The sequence below is a fragment of the Girardinichthys multiradiatus genome, chromosome 1 (genome assembly GCF_021462225.1).
Source record: "Girardinichthys multiradiatus isolate DD_20200921_A chromosome 1, DD_fGirMul_XY1, whole genome shotgun sequence".
Classification (NCBI taxonomy): domain Eukaryota; kingdom Metazoa; phylum Chordata; class Actinopteri; order Cyprinodontiformes; family Goodeidae; genus Girardinichthys; species Girardinichthys multiradiatus.
This window is the reverse complement of record NC_061794.1, coordinates 43147642-43170135: the sequence shown is the minus strand read 5'-3', so window position 1 is coordinate 43170135 and position 22494 is coordinate 43147642. Positions and strand designations below refer to the sequence as shown.

General features: G+C 40.4%; 1 protein-coding gene across 2 annotated transcripts in view; it reads right to left on the bottom strand.

The window, feature by feature from the left end:
• Nucleotides 1-656: 656 nt before the first annotated feature.
• The window catches only part of mical1 (microtubule associated monooxygenase, calponin and LIM domain containing 1), a 31456-nt gene continuing 9618 nt past the window's right edge, over nt 657-22494 (bottom strand). For both annotated transcript variants that reach the window (XM_047374734.1, XM_047374726.1), the window contains 22 exons: nt 21234-21441; nt 18779-18886; nt 18535-18630; nt 18194-18349; nt 16659-16759; nt 16166-16423; nt 14903-15018; nt 14004-14130; nt 13694-13772; nt 13397-13544; nt 12281-12456; nt 10110-10216; nt 9907-9969; nt 9563-9803; nt 8683-8750; nt 6153-6948; nt 5937-6049; nt 5744-5857; nt 4868-4961; nt 3978-4071; nt 3666-3739; nt 657-1802 (listed from right to left, as the gene is read on the bottom strand). In XM_047374734.1, coding sequence (XP_047230690.1) covers nt 1609-1802; nt 3666-3739; nt 3978-4071; nt 4868-4961; nt 5744-5857; nt 5937-6049; nt 6153-6948; nt 8683-8750; nt 9563-9803; nt 9907-9969; nt 10110-10216; nt 12281-12456; nt 13397-13544; nt 13694-13772; nt 14004-14130; nt 14903-15018; nt 16166-16423; nt 16659-16759; nt 18194-18349; nt 18535-18630; nt 18779-18886; nt 21234-21441 — 3531 coding nt within the window. In that variant the 3' untranslated portion in view covers nt 657-1608. The remainder of the gene's footprint in view (nt 1803-3665; nt 3740-3977; nt 4072-4867; nt 4962-5743; nt 5858-5936; nt 6050-6152; nt 6949-8682; nt 8751-9562; nt 9804-9906; nt 9970-10109; nt 10217-12280; nt 12457-13396; nt 13545-13693; nt 13773-14003; nt 14131-14902; nt 15019-16165; nt 16424-16658; nt 16760-18193; nt 18350-18534; nt 18631-18778; nt 18887-21233; nt 21442-22494) is intronic.

Below are 22494 nucleotides of genomic sequence, written 5' to 3'. Positions count from 1 at the left end.
TGCAAGCCAAATAATATCATGAAATAGGAGCCATGGTCCATGAGTGGGCTAGTATTTCACAGCCAGAAGCTAAATGACATGCTGTATGGTACAGGCCATCGCAGTAAAAGGTGCTCTGCCAGGAACTAAAGGTGCTTGTCATGAATGCCCTGAATGATTCTGAGGCCACAGTAGTCAATAAAAGTGCATTTTGCTGTTGCGTTTAGAGAAACACTCTTGTAATACAAGTTGTCTTAAGCCATTTAAAATGTTCTTGTTTAATTTGCTTACTGAAAAATGTCTTTGCCAATAAACCTAATTTGCAGAAGGGTGGAATAACTTTGACTACAACTGCTTTCACATCTGGGAAAATATTAAAGTTAGATATCAACATGAATCCCAATTAAATCCAATAATTTAGTGCCATATTTTTCTTTTCTAGCTATGCATTACTTATGTTGCTTTACCTTTCATTAAAAAGAAAAATCTTGATATAACAATGCAGAAGCTCATGAACATGAAAGTGTCTCCAGTCTTTGATCACTTTGAGTCTGGTGTGCCCCCTAGAGGTTTGAAGTTTAAATAACATCAACAGTTGATCATTGTATCCAGTTAACATTAGTGTATTTAGCTACTGTGGGGTCACAAACATGTCTGAAAGCATAAAAACAAAAGGATTAAAGTGTGATAAATTTATTTGATATACTGTAAAGTGGAATTTGAATGGCACAAAATGGCAGCAGGATAATATATATGGTGTAAGGCTAGTCTCAAGTTCTTTCATTTGCAAATGATCAATGAAGGCATTAAAGTTCAACAAACCAGTCCCATTCTATTCTGCTTTTCAATCACGAAAAAGCCCTCTGTTTTACACCCAGACCTAAACAGTGGAAACTACGCCTAACCCTGTAGAACTCAACTACCAACCCCTGAGATTACCAAACCAGCAGGCTGTGAAGAAAGAACACGGCGAAAAGCAGAAAATGCTACAAAATTCAACAATAAGATGAAAACTGAATACAAAAAGAATTTAAGACATGAAATCTACCATTCTGTCATTGTAAATTCCTCTCAACTTTTGAACCTGCTTCATGTTTATATCATGTATGCAAACATTTATAACAGAATCAAGATATTATGTATGTGAGCTTTTTTCAGTGGTACTTATACAGTTAAAAATCGTACATAAAACAATAAACCAACATATCTGCAGAGACACTGTCCCTCATGGGTGCATCTAAAGCTGCTTCTGCAGGCTTCTAATCACTGTTTTGTCTAGACTTTAGTCTCAGTTCAGGTTTACGGTACTAAAGCAGGGAAGGTCTCAGGACGACCGATGGTCACCAGTTTTGAGGTAATTGTTCAACAGACAAAATACATCAGTTTTCACATAAAATCTGTTGCCATGACCTGCACACATCAGAATATTCACACAGCCTCCAGCTCTTCATTCTCTGAGGGGCCCCTGATGTTCTGCTGTCTCCTATAATGATGATGTCTCATCTTTGGCTCTGCAAATTTAACTTTCAGGTTCCAAGTCTGAATCTCACACGTGGAGAAAGCGTCACCTGTACTCTGCACAGGTTCATCCAACCTCTGTGTGTGTGTGTGTGTGTGTGTCCAGAAAGCCTAAGTCCACTGGACTTGAGATCCTGTCTTGGACTGTCTTTTGGCCTCCATGATGGAGAGAGCTTCTTCCTTCTCGCTCATTTCTTTCTGCCTTTTCTCATCCAAAAATGTCACCAGAGAGTCCTTCATCTCCACCACCTCGAGTATCTGCTCAAAGATTCGATCTTCTTCTGCCTGCTGCTCTGGTGTCTTTTCTGTCAAAAAGGTAAAAAAATAAAAAATAAAAATGACAACAATAAAACCACATAATACTTTTCTGTGCTGAAAAACACTTCAATGGATGAAGCTCCCATTAACTTTAACACCCAGGTTTCTGTTCTGGTTTGAAAAACTCTTTCATGCACGGCTGACTTTCATCTCAGGTTTAAAACTTTCAGATGATAAATTATCTTTGGTAAACATGTAGCTCATTTAAAAAAGAAATGGGCTAAATACTATATATGTAGTCAGACCAACATTTTATACACTAATCAGGCATACGTTTATGACCACTGACAGGTAAAGAGCATAAAACAAATCATCTCTTTATTATGGCACTTGTTAGTGGTTGGGATATGTTAAGTAGCAACTGAACATTTTGTTCTCAAAGATGAAATATCAGAAGCAGGAAAAATGGGTAATAAAGTTTTGAGGGAGCATGACAAGGGTCAAACTGTGATGGCTACATAACGTACACCTGCAGACCAGGTATTCCTGGTCAGTACCAGTACAAGGCCAGTACCGTTCAAAATTGATCAAAGGAAGGAGCAGTGATGAAACAGCAACAGGTTCATGTAGGTGTGGTCCAACAGATAAGCCACTGTACCTTAAATTGCTTAAGGTTGGTTTCCATTCTTTAATTCCCATTTATAAATGGGAATTTCGGCCTCACTGTGTTACCAAAATCAGCTGGTAGGGCTGTAAATGTGCTAATTGTCACCAAGAACCTTCACAGGTTCAGAATATGTCAGTCAGAGTTGATTGCCACCATCGCCTGTCTACTATTACTATACAAAACAAGTATAATGGAAACAATATACAGGCTTAAACACCCCAGCAGTGCAGGAATATCTGATTATAATGACATTCAGGATGTTGTGCACTGGCCCAATAAGGCAGCAGTGTGAAAACCGTTTTGGCTTTCTGGTTATCTACAACAGCAAGTGATTCTTTTCTGGAAAGCAGACAGGCACATGCTTTGCAGCTCCAGACGGGGTTCAATCTAAATCCACCACCAGGGTTTTAATAAGAATCATCATACATTAAATCACTGCCATTAGGTGTTTAACAAGAACTACCCAGCTTTCAAAGCTCATTTTGTTTTAGCAGCAGTAGGAATAATTATAGCTTTTCTGTTTCAAACAAACGTGATCTAGTTATACATTTTTTGGTCCAACTTGTTGTGTTGATACCGCCATGCTGTGAAATTGTGGTATTTCTACTGCCGTTTACATGCAATGTGAATCTCATACCTTCACTCTGTTGTGTGGACAAGGTCATTGCTGCTACTCTGACATAAAATTCTGATCGCTGCATGCCTACTAATCACACTATTATAAATTCTTTGTGAAAACGTTGATGGCCAGTCAGATTTTCTGTGTCCTTGCTGTCCTTAAAACTTCAGATTCAAATAGTAAATGGACTGAACTTCTATAGCGCTTCTCTAGTCGTAGTGAAAACAGGTACATTTACCAATACACAGACTGGAAGGTAGCATGGGGTTAAGTGCTTTGCCCAAGACCAAATCCACATGACAGAAAAGATGGAACTTAACTCGCAACCTTCTGATTGTCAAAAGTAAATTCTTCCCACTGAACCACGACAGCCAATGAAAGGATTCAGATGTACAAAGCCTTTCATTTAGACAGTGGTTCAATTGCTCCATCTGTTTTCATTAGGAAATGGAACAAAATGTTTGACTGATGCAAGATGTGAGATGTGCAGAAGTGGGCAAAACAACAAATAGTTAAGCACTTGAGTCATGTGGAGAACAAACTGCTGCTTGTTTGTAAGTTAAGCAGCTCCGTCTTTTAACAACATTCATAATGAGGTCAGAGTTTGTGCAGACGAAAACATACCTTTTATCTCCATTAACTTCCTGTACTCCAACTCTAACGTGCTGCGCTTGTCTTCAAGTTCCAGTTGTCGGGACCTGAGGGGAAAACAAACTACAGTTAAGCCATGTCTGCAGTACATCCTGTTGATGGTGCAGGTCATTAAACAGGCAACATGAAGGCCCACTGCTGCCATGATGAGAGCAAGCAGGGACCACAGATTGCTCAAAGGTCTGCAGTTTTTAACCACATGGCTGCTCTGCACAAAGCTGTGTTGTTTCCTGATGGGACTACACAAGGATTTTACTGTGCATAGATGCTGTGACTCTGACTTACGCCACCATGAGGTCCGACTCTTCCGAGACCAGCGCGTTCTTCTCATGGACCAGCTGGATCCATTGTTCAATCGTTTCAGAGGAGTCACTGTTGCCTGGATGAGGGTAAAAAAAAAGTTTGTGAGTCATTTGTTTTTTTTTTTATATAAAAAGGAAGACGAGTTTATCAGAAAAATTAGAAAAGAGAACATTTTGACACAAGGGTCACATGAGGAAGCTTCACATGGGAAACCTTAGGCCAACGTGCATCATAAGTTCAGCTGACTTACAAAAACGTCCATTTCTTTCCCACTAATTATACAAAAGTGGAGTCAAGCAGTGCGCTTCACGAATTATTTCAGATTTTTCACTGTTCACACCTGACATTAACCTGGATTTAGTTGCATGTGAACAGCTTTAGGCATGAATGTTCAAACCTGTATTTAGCACTGTTCACATGCAACCAGATCACACAGGATGGATTCTAGCAAAAGGTCTGAAGGAGGAAAATAGTTTATGTTTTCCCCCTGACAACAGAACTAAGAAATACAACTATGGTGTGACCTTAAAATGAGAAAACATGTACAGATGATCAGAGGAAAATGATAATTAAAGAAATAACCCTAACAAAAACAGCATAGAGGCACTGCAAAAAATCTTTAAATATATTATTGATTCTGTCTAAATGTAATGTTCAGGCAAAAAAAGAAGCAGTCTTGATGACCCATGGTGTTCATGTGAGTGTATAATAATTAATAACAATAAAATAGACAATTAGGCAATTCACTGAGGACTATGCTTTAAAGCGGAGGGTCAGCTTCCATTTGCACAGTAAAAACTGCTCCACAACAAACTCCAAAAGGCATTTTAATTGAAACCTTCCCTGCATTAAATATAAAAAACGACTCTTACTGGGTTCTCTACGCAGGCTTCTCTCCAGCTTCACACCTTTCTCTTCCAGGTCCTTGTAGGACACCTCAATCTCCTCCAGTCTACGCTGGATCGACTGAAAAATAGGAAACATTTTATTTAACATTAGTAGACCTCATATTTAAAAGGGTTTCAGGATCAAGGATGTTGAAAAAAAAAAAAAAAAAACTGTCTTTATGTAAAAGTTTCAACCAGTCACATGGTGAAACCAGCATAGGGAGGCCTTTTAGCCCATAACCTCTCATAGCCCCTTGAATAACTTTGTAAGCATTAGCTCAGAATCTTTCAATGAAGATATAATAAAGACTATTCATTTACATTTCTGACAGAGCACCAGTATTTCACTTCATTTTTGTTGTTTTAATGACAGGTGCTGCCAAATCTACTTCCTGCATTTTCTCGAAATATTCAGACAGTCTAGAAACATGAACACATGCATCAAGCCTGGTATTAATTAACTGTAACCTGAAGACAATCACATTTCCTGTTAAAATCAGCTGTTATTAGCTGGGAGTCATCATTATTAAAACAAACATAAACACTTGAAACATATCACTAAAATCTGTACAAGTTTAACATGTTGAATTGGAAGATATTCTAATTTATTAAGATGCACCTTTTAAATGTCCTAAACCCTTTTCATAAGAATGTTTGGGTTCTACTACACTGCATTTAAAAAAAGATCGGGTTGATGAGGCGACGTTTGCTGCATGACCCAAAAGCATACCAGAATTTGCTAGTTCTGCAGGGTCTCGAGAGAACTGTAAGTTATGTAGAGGAGTGATCAGATTGTCTAGGATGCATGTTAACTCTAAACACAGTAAGGTTAAGTCAATGATATTTGACTTTTCTACTAACCTGAGCTTTGCAGAACTGCTGCATCACACTCATCTGGGCTCTCCGCTGCAGTGTTTTTATCCTCTTTAACTCAAACTTATCTGCCTCTGCTGGGTTGACCGACACCGTTTCAAACTGCAAGCAAAGAGACAACGTTGAGCACATAAATAACATTGAATGCATTTTCTATTATAAAATCATAATCTCACACTACCTTCGTATCAGACAAGTCTTCCTGTTCAAACATATCATCATCATCGTCTTCATCGTCATCTTCATCATCAACACCGTCCTCTGAGGCGCTGTGAACATGTCTGAATGTCGTCTCTGTTGTAAGAGAAGTGTAAAAATCGTAATAAAAATATTGAGTAGAAAATGTTTTTCTTCCACAGCGGCCATTTTTCAAACAGAACATGAGGGATCAACATACCCACTGCGCCGGGATGACCAACGTGGACACTGAGATGGCAGTCTCTGCTGATCCTCGGCGAGGAGAGGTTCCAGGGAGAAAATTTGGATCGTACTCTTGTCTGCCCACTTGGCATCTCTTTTTTCTTGAAGCAGTGTCGATTCTTCTTCTCTCGGATGAGACTAGCGGTGCTACCACTCCAGTAACCATCTTCCTCTTGTCCATCCTGGCCCTCTTGTTTAAGAAGCCCACCTGCATTTGCAGAGGAAGACGAGCAGGAGGATGATCCGCCTTGGGTTTCGGAGTCCGAGTCTGCACTGAAGCTCTGCAGATTCCCTAGCTCATTCTTCTCCTCAATGGATAACTGAAGCTTTCGCAGTGATGGTTTAAGAGAGATTTCTAGTCCTGCTCCAGAGGTCCCCTCTGGAGCAGTTTGAGGGGAAGGTTTTATTGGAGTCGGAGTCAACATGACTTTGCGAGGTTTCGCCACCGGAGGCGAGGGATCGGATGTGGGAGTTGTCTGATGCGAGGAGCGTGGCCTTGGGACTGGAAAAGGCATCGTATCCTCAGTCTCATCTGCAGCGGCTGCTGATACCTTAGGTTTAGATGCAGGCTCTGGAAACGTGGTCGTCTTTAGCTGGGACTCTTTAGGATCATGTATAGTCTGAGCTGGTTCTTCTTGTTTTTCTGATTGTGCCGGAGTAGAGGAGGCACCACTGGGAGTGAGGAAATACTCTTCATCTGATGGAGATGGCGTATAATCGTCACTGGAAAGTCTGTTCTCTTCATCCAGTTCCTCATCTTCTTCTTTAATATCCTATATAATGAAAAAGTAATATATATGTATGTGTATAGGATGTGTGTGTATATATATATACAGGTCCTTCTCAAAATATTAGCATATTGTGATAAAGTTCATTATTTTCCATAATGTAATGATGAAAATTTAACATTCATATATTTTAGATTCATTGCACACTAACTGAAATATTTCAGGTCTTTTATTGTCTTAATACGGATGATTTTGGCATACAGCTCATGAAAACCCAAAATTCCTATCTCACAAAATTAGCATATTTCATCCGACCAATAAAAGAAAAGTGTTTTTAATACAAAAAACGTCAACCTTCAAATAATCATGTACAGTTATGCACTCAATACTTGGTCGGGAATCCTTTTGCAGAAATGACTGCTTCAATGCAGCGTGGCATGGAGGCAATCAGCCTGTGGCACTGCTGAGGTCTTATGGAGGCCCAGGATGCTTCGATAGCGGCCTTTAGCTCATCCAGAGTGTTGGGTCTTGAGTCTCTCAACGTTCTCTTCACAATATCCCACAGATTCTCTATGGGGTTCAGGTCAGGAGAGTTGGCAGGCCAATTGAGCACAGTGATACCATGGTCAGTAAACCATTTACCAGTGGTTTTGGCACTGTGAGCAGGTGCCAGGTCGTGCTGAAAAATGAAATCTTCATCTCCATAAAGCTTTTCAGCAGATGGAAGCATGAAGTGCTCCAAAATCTCCTGATAGCTAGCTGCATTGACCCTGCCCTTGATAAAACACAGTGGACCAACACCAGCAGCTGACACGGCACCCCAGACCATCACTGACTGTGGGTACTTGACACTGGACTTCTGGCATTTTGGCATTTCCTTCTCCCCAGTCTTCCTCCAGACTCTGGCACCTTGATTTCCGAATGACATGCAGAATTTGCTTTCATCCAAAAAAAGTACTTTGGACCACTGAGCAACAGTCCAGTGCTGCTTCACTGTAGCCCAGGTCTGGTGCTTCTGCCGCTGTTTCTGGTTCAAAAGTGGCTTGACCTGGGGAATGCGGCACCTGTAGCCCATTTCCTGCACACGCCTGTGCACGGTGGCTCTGGATGTTTCTACTCCAGACTCAGTCCACTGCTTCCGCAGGTCCCCCAAGGTCTGGAATCGGCCCTTCTCCACAATCTTCCTCAGGGTCCGGTCACCTCTTCTTGTTGTGCAGCGTTTTCTGCCACACTTTTTCCTTCCCACAGACTTCCCACTGAGGTGCCTTGATACAGCACTCTGGGATCAGCCTATTCGTTCAGAAATGTCTTTCTGTGTCTTACCCTCTTGCTTGAGGGTGTCAATAGTGGCCTTCTGGACAGCAGTCAGGTCGGCAGTCTTACCCATGATTGGGGTTTTGAGTGATGAACCAGGCTGGGAGTTTTAAAGGCCTCAGGAATCTTTTGCAGGTGTTTAGAGTTAACTTGTTGATTCAGATGATTAGGTTCATAGCTCGTTTAGAGACCCTTTTAATGATATGCTAATTTTATGAGATAGGAATTTCGGGTTTTCATGAGCTGTATGCCAGAATCATCCGTATTAAGACAATAAAAGACCTGAAATATTTCAGTTAGTGTGTAATGAATCTAAAATATATGAATGTTAAATTTCCATCATGACATTAGGGAAAATAATGAACTTTATCACAATATGCTAATATTTTGAGAAGGACCTGTATATATATTTCTATAGAGCTCTGCTGTATAGAAATATCCCATCTGTTCTGTTCAGTGACCCACCTTAGATGATGTTTCAACACCATTTGTAAGCAACAGATCTTCAGAGTGCATCTCACAGTAAAACTTCCCTGTGGGCAGAGACAGAATTCGGCACGGTCAAAGTTTGTCATAACTTGTAGAGGCTGTGCACTTAATATTCCAAAATTGTTTGTGGCACAGTGGGCTCCCTCTTAGGAATGACGGCGTCTAAGAGCTCCCAAAGCTGTTTTTAGTATGCAAATAAATTCCAAATGAAAGTCGGAGCAGTTTTTCATTGTGGGAGCATATCTGCTTGCTGATGGGGCATGTGTGAGTGAGGTGGCAACAGTGATAGAATATCCATTCCATTTAATGCACCTGTTCAGCTTGGCCTTTAGAGAATGTAAAACACTTGGAAACACTGGCCTCATTCCAAGGTTATAACCTCATCACAACCACTCTGGGCCACTACATGGACTGCATCCACCCTCTGCTTTCAAATAAAATAGCCTAACCAGGAAGCTGAAACAAAGAATGAAGAGTATAAATTTTGAATACATTTCTGTGTTCTGGCCTCTTGCATAATAGAATCAATGTACATCCCCTTAACAATAGTGGTGCCATCCTAGTAGAAGTGCACACACCTCCAAATTGCAACAAGGTTCAGCTGTGCTGGTTGCTTAAAGACCGAAGGAAGCTGTGAATTTTCTTAGACCAAACTTTAAATAAAAATCTACCAGTCAGGCTATCAAAAGCCTCTTTCACAAAACATTTGGGATAGACCTACAAAGATGGATGTTTAAACAGGCTTTAATCATAATTCTCGATTTATTGTACTTGTCTGTAAAACATATGGTGGATTAAGTAAAGCAAAAGTATCTTGGATTGAAGCCATTTCTGACACAAACATTACTTAACTCACCACTAGGCTTGTCGAAGGCATATCCTCCTAATCTGAGAGTGATGCCACACTTATAACAGGTGAAGCAGCTCCGATGGAAGAACGTTCCCTCAGCACTGATGCGCTCCACTGCATACACCATTTTCCTACAGAAGTAGCATTGCTCGTTGTTCATCATCAGCACAGTCTCAGCTGGTTCAGGCTCTGGTGCAGCACTAGCAGGAACAGGGTGGACTTCAGGAGACGCCGGCAGCACTGAAGTCTGAGGAACAGAAGGTCAAAGCGGTGAATAAGTAAATGAAATGAAGGAAAGCAGATAAAAGTTGTTCACTGAAAGTTGATATGACTAACAGAATAAAACTTACATTCTCCACATCTCCCATCGTTTCCTCAGTTTTTGCAACTCGTTTCAGAGTTGCCAGCCTTTCCTGCAGAGAAAACGGAATAGTATCAAAGGACCTCCTCTAAGAATATGGACTTTAAAGTCACGAAATATAAACAAAACAAGAATTTAAACTGAAGGCCACACAACTGTTATCACATATTTCTATTATTACAGTGGGCATACCTTTTTTCTTTGCAGTGAGGAATGCTTCAGCTTGCTCAGGAAAAAGATAGCTGACTGTGTCCGAGAGAGACTCGTAGACTTGGACGGTGGCAGGGGGCCTGCAGGTTCTTTCGTCAAAGGAAAGGAAAGAAAAACCCAAATTTAGGCACACGATGTCACCCGAATACTCAATATTATCCTATTTCCAATTTTACTTGATATATTCTGATGGCACATTTTGTTTTTAAAGCTTTACGGTGCATCATATTTGATAATTGTTTGTATTTTCTGTGGCATCACAGCAGCAGCAGATTTTAACTTGTCAAACCGAATACAAACTCTTCAGCCCCAGTTATCACCAACGCTCCCCATCTCTCCTCATTCAGATGAGGCTACTCGAGACTGACTGCTCCCTCTTTCCTACACATCACTCAGCGGATCCCAAGCAGAGCAGCATCACAGACAGAGAGCGTCTATCACACCCACTTCTGCTCATTTAATGCCACTAGTCAGTTGAGTCTACACTGCATTACCTCCTCATTTGAAAATGCCTCTGGTGCTGACAGTCAAGGGAAAAGCTCCCCTTCAAGAGAGCCTGCTTCCCCCCTCAGAGCCCGATAAGCCAGCTCTGCACCGACTGCTCGCTCTGCCTGCTGCTCGGCTGGCTCAGCACAGGAGAGCAACACAACCAGTACAGGCTGGCCCTGGCACTTAAGCCCAGTGAATTATGGGTACGCAGCTCTTAAAGAGACAGTCCAGACTTCATCTCCACTACAATGAATGCAATTTATAGAAAAAACAACTGACTCTTAAGGTGATGATAAATGCACTGTGGAGTATAAGCAACCATATTCAGAAACACAGGTACATCACAATAAATCTGAATCTCATTTGATTTGAATCACTGTCTTACTGCTAATGAAAACCTATAATACGACCATAATAATGAAGAGGAACCAAGCTGATTTTGAACACAGCCATTTACACCCTTCATAAGGAGGGTAAGACACAAAAACGCTGGCTGATTACAAAGACCTGTATCTGGGAAGATTAGGAAGTTTAGTGGAAGGAAAAAGTTTTATTTTGTCCTGTTTCACTCCCTTGGATGACAGACTCACCTTTCACTGTTAACCTATCTATTTTACAGGGTCTATATTTGTTTTGTACAAACGTTTTTATCGGAAACAGAAATAAGTATTTTATGCATTGCTAACAGAAATTTTGTTTAGGGTGAATCTAAATGAGTGGTATTTTTTAGTATCTGCCTTAGGTTTGTAAATGAAATTTAGCTATCATGACAATTCCAGCACATTGTCAATGAGGCATATTGCAAATGTGTTATTCGATGGATACCGTCCTGATTAAATAAGTTAACCTCAACCAACAGGGATAACTGCAGCCTTGAGAAGATTGTAAAGCAAAAGCCATTAGAGAATTTGAGACAGCTGCACTGAACAGACACCAGCAGACGGCATGGCTCCCAAATCATCACTGACTGTGGAAACTACACTGGACCTGTGTGCCTACTTCTGTGCCTCCCAACTTCTTCTCCTGACTCAAGCTTTTATTTGCAAATGAAATGAAACTTACTTTCATCTTGAAAGATGACTGTACCACAAACAATAGTCCAGTCCAATTTCTCCTTAGCCACTGAAAAAAACTTTCTGATGTCTCAACTTTAGCAGTGGCTTCAAACAAGGAATGCAGCAGTTGTAGCTCATGCTCTAAATAGATCTGTGTGTGATGGCTGTTGAAGCACTGACTTCAGCCTTGTCAATCTTGCCAAATTCTATTGTTAGTGCAACTTTTTATACCACAATTTGTCCTTCCACTTAACTTTCCAATGACATATATATTTGGTTAAAGCAGTTTTTTTTAGCAATAATCTTTTGTGGGTTGTCCTCATTGTGGAGGGTGTCATCACCGGTTTCATCAGCTGTAAGCCAAAACCATCATAACTAACAGAAATACATACTTGCAATATGTTGCTTTGTGTATAGTATGATGAATCTATTGCAAGAGTTTCACCTTTTTCAATTGAATTAGTTAAATTATAATAAATAATCAATTCTGATTTACTGAGATGCACCTCTATGTTAAATCAGGAAAACTTCTAAAATGGGTTTCAGTTGTGATACATTCTCTGACTTACATTTGTGGAATAAATAACATACCAGAGGCTAAATATTTACCTTTTGGTGCCAAAGTGAAAGCATCTTTGATTTGGGTGAGGTAGAGAACCATGGACAACTTGTCAACCTGACCACTGGGAGACATGACAGGAGGGATGCCCAGCTCATTCTCTACCACACTGAACACCAGCTTGTAGTTGTGAACACTGTTTGACTCATCCAGGGAAGACATGTCACTTTGAGGGAAACGAGAGGAAGAACATTTTCTGTGTTACCATCTTCAGATCTTTGGACACTCAAAACAATCAAATAATTTCACTTTTGGTAACAGGCAGACAAGCATTTTTTTTGAGTAGAAAAGGAATATTACAGGACCATCCCCCCACCCAACCCAGCCATCATTCCATCCACCACAATCAGTCATCGACCCATTCATCCACACATTCACACACTAAACGTGGTAGGCTACATTGTAGCCGCAGCTGGGCTGGGGCACACTGACAGAAGGGAGGCTGCCATACAATCGGCACCACCGGGCCCTCTGATCACCATCAGCGGGTTCAGGCGCCTGGTTCAGTTGTCCTGACCAGACGCCTGAACCACCTCCGCTGACTCGTTCAGATGCAGACGACCAGCACCTCTACTCCGAGCTTCCTCTGGATGACTGAACTCCCCACCCTGTCTTTAAGGCTGAACACGGTGTTAGTGTAATACATTTAACTTGTATTACAGCTACACGACCTTGGAACCTCGCAGTTATTGAGGTGACCATGAACTTCTCTGTATACCAATGCTTTCAAGGGCCAAATGCGAGGCCATCTGTCTAATAAACAAAGTTTGATCAACATTGGCTAATGCAAACAATGAAGCAATGTTACAAAGCATTATGGGCCAAAATTATTTTTCCAATAAGGAGCGAAACTCAATAAGGCCTAAAAAAAATTGATTTTGCAAATCGGGCATAACCTCCTAATCTGAGAGTGACGCCCTAATGCTGCCATGTGGATGAAGATACTCATTGCTGTGGCGTTTGTATGACATTTTACATAAATATTTGTCAGTGTCCTGCAATAACACTAACCTTTTTACAAATCAAAGCAGTACTACTATAATTATGGTCTGCAAGATTTATTTATTTATTTTTTTTATTCACCAAAAACAAAGATTGCAACTCACATCAGGTGAGGTCTGAAGTGGTGGATCAGAGCACACAGAGCGACCCCGGACTTCCAGGACTGGGAAAAATCTTTTATGTTCACATTCCTGTACCCTTTGGTATTGTTCTGGCACCATCTCAACAACTCATTAAAACCACTCATTGAATCTAGAAGAGGAAACATAAACAAACAGCGTTCAGTCCCTTTGACATTGTTTTCTACAAAATGTTTTCAGATTTGACTGATTTAAAGGAGAACTACTAATCATAATAACTACGGTTATTGTAGTCACATTTGTGGAGGAAACAAAACCTACCTTGACGCATGTGAACCCGATTGTCCTTTAGTTTTATGGTTAATGAACTGCCTTTATCAACATCATACAGGTGCTGCACCTGGATCAAAGGTCAAATATGTTTTTTCCAGTATAATATAAAGATTCAATAGCAGATAAACTGCAGCTAAACATGTAATATGTTTCCAAGTTAAATACATTTTGTTCAATTCTCACTTGGCTATTTAATGCTCATGTATTGCTTTTTACACTGTACTCTGTCTGAATTATTTTATGATAGTTGAAGAGACTGACCTCAGTCTCAGCGTAAACAAAAGATAAGCATGCTAACCTGGTGAGCCTGAATGGCAGACAGGTTGACGCTCTGGTACCGTGTTGTTGGGTCGATGCTGTACAGAGAGTATTTCTTGCTGGTGTTGTCGGGTGTGGTCTGGGAGAGCAGCTGGTACATACTTTCTCTGTATAATTTTACAGAAATTAAAGCAGAATAATTTAGGTAAAAAAAAACATTAAAAAAATAGTTACAATTCATGCTTACAAGCTAGTCTCATTACATTGTTCCTGCTAGCCTGACATTCTGTTTAGCTGTAAAACCTTCCTGGAGGGGGCAATTGGCTACCAAAACCCTCTTGTTTCCTTTCTGTAGATAAAACACTGGACTCTGTCTTTCTGTATTTAACCCTGTCCTACATGCTCGTTCAGGAGGAATCATTGTCAGTGACTTGATGCTATCAGCTGGTTTTTTGTTAGATAGAAAACGTTTCACCAATTTAAATAATAAACTGAACTTGACTGCATTGTTTAATAACTAGGACTGAACCGGAACATATGTCACTGACCTCGTATCTGATTGAATTGACTCAGCTCTGTATAAATAAATTGAACTGAATTTAATTAAAATCAAGGAAAACCTGTTGAAATACATGTTTCACATTCTGCACAATGACATAACAAAATCGCATCATGTTAATTATCTTACAACTTGTAGTATTTAATTGTGTTGTTTTGAAAACATTGTTCAACATTCAGGGTTAAAAAAATACATGTTTCTGTGAGCAAATATTATATCTGAATCATTAGTGTTTGCTGGTTTTATAAAATATAAACTCTCAGCAAGGAAAGAGGAAGCAGCATGAAGACATACAGTAGGTTTCTTGTAACACTGATCATGATGAGAAGTTTAATTATGTACATTTCTTGCGGCTTTTGGGTTTTATCAGATTCACCCACCTCTCAGCAATGACCTTCAAGTCTAGGACCCCCATAGCCCAGCTCCTCACCATCCACGCTGTGTCAAACACAGCAAAGAACCCTCGGGCTATGCCTGTTCCCAGAGGCCAAAAGGGCTGCAGAGTTGAAGATAAAAATGCATAAGTAAAAGCTTCTATTTTAATAAATATGCTGTATTTTTCACACAAGTTATTTTTATTTTTTTAGAGTCAGTCTGTTTATTGTGGTAATGGACGTTTTAAAGATACCTATAAAAATAAACAGGCATTAAGCCTTAAATAAAAGGTGATTTTGTTGAGGCACCAATCTGTGTGCCAGTGGTCGAATTCAGCCAATTTGACCATAATCCATTCTGACAGGTGAAAAAACTGCAATTTATTCATTTTTTCTCATCATTAAAGTGATCAAAACTAAAGACTTGCTTCTTTGGCCCTTAAAGACATCAACAAACAACATGTTCTTTGATGCAGTTTGTTTAGGGTTAAGACAAAATCTGAAAAAGGTTATGGAAATATTGTTTGATCCATACATAGATACAATGTTGAAATCCATTCACTTACTGCTGGATTTTAGAAGATGAAGCTTTTGAAAAGTTTGGTTTTTTTTCTACTATTCGAACTAACAAAATCTAATTTGCACAAAGAAAGACCAGATTTTTCAAGCTACAGTTTACAAAAATATGAATACGTGATTATTTTAGAAAGAGTCACTCATAAGAATCCTTTTTTTTTTTTACTGCTGCACTACTTTAACATCATCATGGCATTTATACAATATGCAACAGTTTTTTTATTTTGCACTGAAGTTGTGACTTATGCAAATGTTCTAAAAATTTAAACTAAGTCAACATTTAACATTTATTTACAAATGTTATGGTAACATCAATGTATATCCAAGGGACAGTTAAACAAATGGTGTCGATCAATGAAAATAAAGTCTGATCATACAACAAACATTACTCAAAACTTGAAGTTTCTTTCAAACTTTTGGGCGTTTTTTAATTCATCATATCACAAATTTTAACAACAGTAAGCAGTTGTGGTCTTGTATTTGAATTTGCTTTAAATTAGATACCAATGTTGCCAAGTCACTTTGAAAACAAGGCAGAAACTAAAGCCAAATGCAGTTTCTATTGTCGTTGGAGCCTCATATAAAAATCCACTCATAGGCACACTGATAAACCACACAGCTGCCCTACAACACATGTTATCAGATTGGTTCCCAATGAACCAAGAACATTAACTCTTAAGTTAAGTCCATTACCTCCACCAGACAGTCTCCAACAAGAGCTATTAGGAGCTTCTTGCCCCTCCTTTCTCGGACCAGCGAGGCATTCTCGGCGCGCTGCATGCAGGTGAAGTCGAACATGGCCACGTCATGTTGACCGGGCTGGTTCTGAGCAAATTGCAGCTCAGGCAGCTTGCCACCAGTGGAGAAGTATGCAGCATCATGAGCATAAAGACACAAGGCCACGTGATCTACATTTCCAGGTGCCAGCAGCTGTTCTGCATTACTATAGTCCTGAAGGCAGAAAGTAAAAGATGGTATCTGATGAGTCATGACAAGGAGAGTGACATTCTTTACACTTGGTTCACTGTATTGGCTTTGAGGCATGGTGCAGAAAAAAAATCTAATTAAAAGCCTTCTTCAAACAGATGTTGCATTTGTTTGATTCAGGTCTTTTCTTTGTAGGCCAGAGCTGCAGCTTGTGCCAAGAAGAAACACTTTTTCTTGATAATGGTGGTGTTGTTCTCACCTTTTTAATGACCCCCCTCTTCAGCAAGCTCTTCCTCTTGGCTGTCATGACAAAGTAGTGTGTGTCGTCTTTGTAGTACACAATATTCTCCAAATCAATATCTGGAATAGAAAATGGAGAGAGAGAATGATGGGTTTAGAGGAACAAAATGCCACTGAAGAAGTAGAGAATCAGAAAGATTTATAGTTTCCCACTGGCAACGGCTGGTTTAACTAATTCTAGACACAAGAGCTTATAGCAGTATGCACTGAAAGATGTTGCCCTGCGATGGACTGGCGACCTGTCCAAGGTGTACCGCGCTTCTCGACCGTAGACCACTGGAGATGGGCACCAGCTCCCCTGTGACCCTACCAGGACAAGTGGGTATAGACAATGGATGGATATAGGCGTTTTGTATTAGGGCTGCACAATTTATTAGTAATTGTGACAATTTTGCTGAATATTTCTGTGACAGTAAAGAATCCTTTTATCATACATTTATGATTATCCTATCTTTCTTTTTTTATTATCCTTACATCCCCACCTTTTTCTATGAGCTTTAGCATCCAAGTACCTAAAATTAAACAAATGGTGCACATCGAGGGCAGTTAGAACATCCATCAGTCTAAATATATTATTGACAAGTAGAGTGTCAATTCACGGCCCCTTAAATTTAATATTCAACTAAATATTCTATTCAAGCAGCTCCTTTCTGTTTATTAATATCAATATCGCAAACATTAAAAATGTGATGATAATTTCATTTTAAATGTGGTGCAGGTGCTGTTTATTTTCCACAATTTTTTCTTTACCAAGACACGATACTGTATTATGTTTTTTAGTGAAAATGATCTTTTAGTGTTCGAATAGATAAAGGAAGAGGAATATATTATCTGCTGGTATTACTATAGCCATGAACATACAATACAGTATTACAGTAGCATTATAATGCTATGTGTGAAACATCTACTAAAGCATGCCTTGAAGTAAGAATTGTGAAACTTAGCGGTTTCTCTGCCAACCTCAAAATTCAATACGGCTGCAACACAAAATGCAGTTGCGAAATGAGGATTCAGTGAGCATTTAGTGTTTAAATGCATAAAATTCTAACTTGAAAGGTCAGAGGTTATTTTACAAAACCCATCTTCAAAATAAATATGGTGACCACAAATGCTTAATTGCATAAAATACATCACTGTCTTTTAGTGCCATGTGTACTTAGTCTGGTCACAGAGCAAAACAATTTGGAAATCCCACTGGTAACCCACTTTCACCTAAATGTTACAGGCCATTAGTGCCAGCAATGTATTCCAAGGTAAATAACATTATTTAGGGACAGCAAAAAAGTATTTTCTCAGTTTGATCTGTGCTAATCTGACCTCTAACTTTAGTTTCGGTGTGTTTTGTGCTGCAGGTATTACTGGTGGTACATTTTTGTCCAGCTGTTGTTTGCAAGCCAGCATAAAGTTGTGCAACTGCTCTTTAAAGAGGTATACTTCTGACGTTTTAAACATCCTCCAAATAAACATGAGCGCACATTTTATTTGAGTTGCTACCTGTCTCATTGAGCAGGTCTTGGAAGAACTTCTGATTATAGATGCGGGCCACCCCACTGATCTCTGGTACTTGAGCCTCAGCGGCTGTCTTCCTGTTGATAAAATTGGCTGTGATGCCAATAGCTAGCTTTCCTCTCAACTCCTTGTGCTTAAAACCTGGCAGACAGACATAAAATAAGAAAGGAAACAGGATAGACATGAATTTACCTATTTAAAATGAATGCATAGGAAGTTTGCATTTTAACGTAATGGCCAACCTCAAACAAGGTGTCTGTTGTTGCTGTTTAAACTGTAACAGGGTGAGCTAAAGTGACTCCTATTTGCATGTTTTTCTTCCTTACCTTCAGGCACGAACCTGCCTCCCCCTGCAGAGATAAAAACATCAAACTGGAAGGCTGCAGCAGGATGAGACTGAGGCTGTAGTTTGGCCATCCAACCTACAGAGAAACATCAGACATAAACTATGCTTAATTCAGCTCACCAGATTTCCAACTACACATGCTTCTTTTAGTAAGTACTCAACGGTTTTATTAAACACAGCAATGTTTGTATAAGTAATATAGAGAAAGCTGTTAAATTAGGTACCTTTTTCACCAGTGGGCTCAATCAAGCCCTTGTACTCCACTCCAGTGTGCACCTCCACCCCGAGGAGGAGAGAAACTTTCAGCAGGATCAGCTGCAGCTGACGGATGCCTGAAAGCAAAACAAAAAATAAAACCATTTTTAACAAGAAGTCTGTATGTGTGATAGACGAAAGAGAAAAGACTGCTTTCATTATTTCTTTCTTTAAAATAAGGCCAATATAACTAGTCAAAAAAACGTTGTCAGTTCATATAAACAATAATACTCTTAATTCTGGCAGTCTTTTGAGTAGAGATGGGTAGCTTTCACATTTGAACTGATACCGTACTGATACTCGGTACCTGGGAATTGATATCAGTACTCAACGTTACCAGTTTTCGGTACTTTTGTGTCTGTTCATGTGGTAATAAATGTTAATTCGTTTAATAATAAAATCTCAAAGATTTTCAATTTAACATATTTTTTTCTCAATATAAAAACTTTAATGAATATACCAAAACAACATCCAGCTGTTTGTATTGTAACATCTCAGTTGTTTCAAACATTTCTTCAACATTAAAACCCTTAATGTAGTGCATGTAACTCAGTGTGTCAGCATCAGCGTTGGTGACAGAGTATGAGGAGTGTGTTTTCGTCCAGCTTTTGTCAAGTTTGGCCATGGAAACGAGAGTAGTGACGACGCAGGAGACGTGACCTATTAAAACGAATGACATTACTATTACTACATGCCGTGATTTTCTTGGGGGGCGGGGGGTCTGGTTGGCGGGGCGCCCCCCTTGTATAGTGGTATGGGAAATGCTACAGGTGCTTCCTCAGATTAGAAGTATTCCCGCCACTGGTCTTTCACACTGCATCACAAATATTGCTGTGGGCGTAATCTGCACCGCATTTTGAAAAGTGGAGCCATACTTTCGAGCGCTTTCTATCAGCCATGCTTTGTTGACGGTACCAGCGGCTACTGAAGTCATTACGGTCCTGTGCATGCAATGCTGTGTTCGTGTCCGGCATGGAAAATCCCCCACTCTTCCACTTCCTCAGTGTTACAATGATGCCTTTAGGTACCGAAACATGGTACCGTTTGATTTTACATGAATCGGTACTCGGTAGTACTGACGGAATTCGGTTGGTACCTACAAAAGTACCAAATTCGGTACCCATCCCTACTCTTGAGTCATTTTAAGATACAAATCCAGAAAAACACAAAAATTATTGGGCGGGGGAGTGCTTAAGCCACCAAAAGTAGAAACAAGGAATTTTAGCATCAAATGGAACATTATTAAATTGACAGAATGTTGCTTTATTTTATCATTTTAAACTTTTTGCCTCTATTTGCAATAGAGCAATTAGTATTTTAACATATTTGCATCCAACTGGGCTGCACGGTGGTGCAGTTGGTAGTACTGTTGCCTTGCGGCAAGAAGGTCCTGGGTACGATTCCCGTCCGGTGGTCTTTCTGCATGGAGTTTGCATGTTCTCCCTGTGCATGCGTGGGTTTTCACCGGGTACTCCGGCTTTCTCCCACAGTCCGAAGACATGCCTGTTAGGTTAATTGGTAACTCTAAATTGCCCTTAGGTTTGTGAATGAGTGTGTGCGTGGTTGTTTGTGTGTTGCCCTGTGATGGACTGGTGACCTGTCCAGGGTGAACCCTGCCTCTCGCCCATAGACTGCTGGAGATAGGCACCAGCTCCCCTGCGACCCACTATGGAATAAGTGGTAGAAAATGACTGACTGACTGACTGACTGCATCCAATTGGAAAGATGGGAACATTTGCAATAAAAAGAACACACTTCTTCTATTTCTCTCCACCTATGTGGAAAAAATGCAACAATGTAACTGCCAACACCTGGTTGACTTTTTCATCTTGGCCTATGTAACACCGTGACTCATAACTAAATTGTCAAGAAAAAAAATGGAATTGGCAAATATTTAAATTCAGATGTAAGGATCAGGTTAGAGCAAAGAAGAAATTGCGACCAAAGCATCTCTAAATATTTGGAAGGTCATAATATTTCTAACCTCATGTGTTACTCTGGATGTAAATACTAAATTCTGCCAGTTGGATGGCCCTTGATGCCCACAAATAATAGAAAGGTTTGTGACCATGATGGTAAAGAAAAAGTAACTGTAACATTCCAAATAATAACGCTGTTTCAATTTTCTAAATTTTGTGCAGCTCTAGCAGAACGCAAACAGAATTAAAATATCTGTTTTCAGTGGATCTCTTCCCACCCCTTAACAAAACCTAAAAAGTGCAATTCAAAGGTCTGCATCAGGCATGCCTATATATGCAGCTCTGAGACAACAACGAACATGTAACAAACATGTTAATGTGAATATGATCCAAGGTGCAAACATTTCTAATGAAAGGCAGCAAATCATCTGCGCACTTAAGCTCTGACAGCTTTAATATAAAGGCTGTTTTATTTGTATTCGAATTAGGTGTCAAAGTTACTTACTGATGTGATCCAGGGAGCCACAGCAGAATTTGCCATAGAACTTTTTGGCTCCGAGCTCACGGAGGTCATAGATGGTAAAAGGCCACAGGTGGAGAACATTGTTCCTAGTGAACTCCTCTCTCTTCTCCAACAACACCACCTGAGCCCCCAACAGGGACAGTTCGATGGCTGTTCTCAGCCCACATGGTCCAGCACCCAGCACCAGACACTGAGAGAAAACAAGAAAAACATTCATACTCCAGATTAAAGCGAGGAGGCATCCCAGAATCTTCAAAATATAAATGTTTTTACAATTTATAGTCGTAATATCTGAATACATCTCTATGTTCTTGTTGGACAATTTGTTTGCTGAATATTGGACCATTTGTACGTTGCTGGACGCCACTATGCCTTCCGGCGTCATCAGCCATTTTGTACCCCAGGATAGTCCACTACTACAAATCCCAGCGGGCACCGCGTCTGATAGGATGGGGGCATCGCAGCTCTGATGTCACGGTGGGCTATATAACATATTCTGAGACCGCCCACCATTGTTTTTCAGCTTGGAACCGAGACACGGTTACCTCGCAACTGGAGCGTCATTCTGGAGAAGAAATCCCACGTGGATTTTCATTCATTCTCCCCCGTTGGCCGACGAGAAGAAATTCATGAAAGAAGTTTCTGGAACAGGAAGGCCAGAAATTTCACTTCACCGATTGAAGACGTGAGTTTAACACGTAACAAAAGAAAAAACCCCACAGAGGGTTCAAGAAGACAAAAATCACCATCCTTGTTTCTGTTCCAGTCGACTGCTGACGGTCCGTCATTTCGTTCCTTTTCGCCAAGGATGCCAGAGGACGAAACTGACCGCTCTCCTGAGTTATCCATGGACTCGTGGAAACTTTTCCCCCTCCTTCTCTCCCTGTGCTCAGAGGAGACAACAGCCAAGTAATTCCGTTTTCTTTTCTTTTTTAGAAATAGCTTGGGCAGGATAGAACCGCCACATTAACGTGGTGGAGGGGTGTGAGTGCTCGAATGATCCTAGAGGCTATGTTGTCTGGGGCTTAATTGCCCCTGGTAGGGTCTCCAATGGCAAACAGGCTCTAGGTGGCGGGTCAGACAAAGAGCGGTTCAAGAACCCCTCATGACGACTACAGAGGCACGTGACGTCGCCCGGTACGGCGGAGCTGGGGTCCCACCCTGGAGCCAGGCCTGGGGTCGGGACTCGTCGGAGAGCGCCTGGTGGCTGGCTTGCTCCTCACGGGACCCGGCCGGGCCAAGC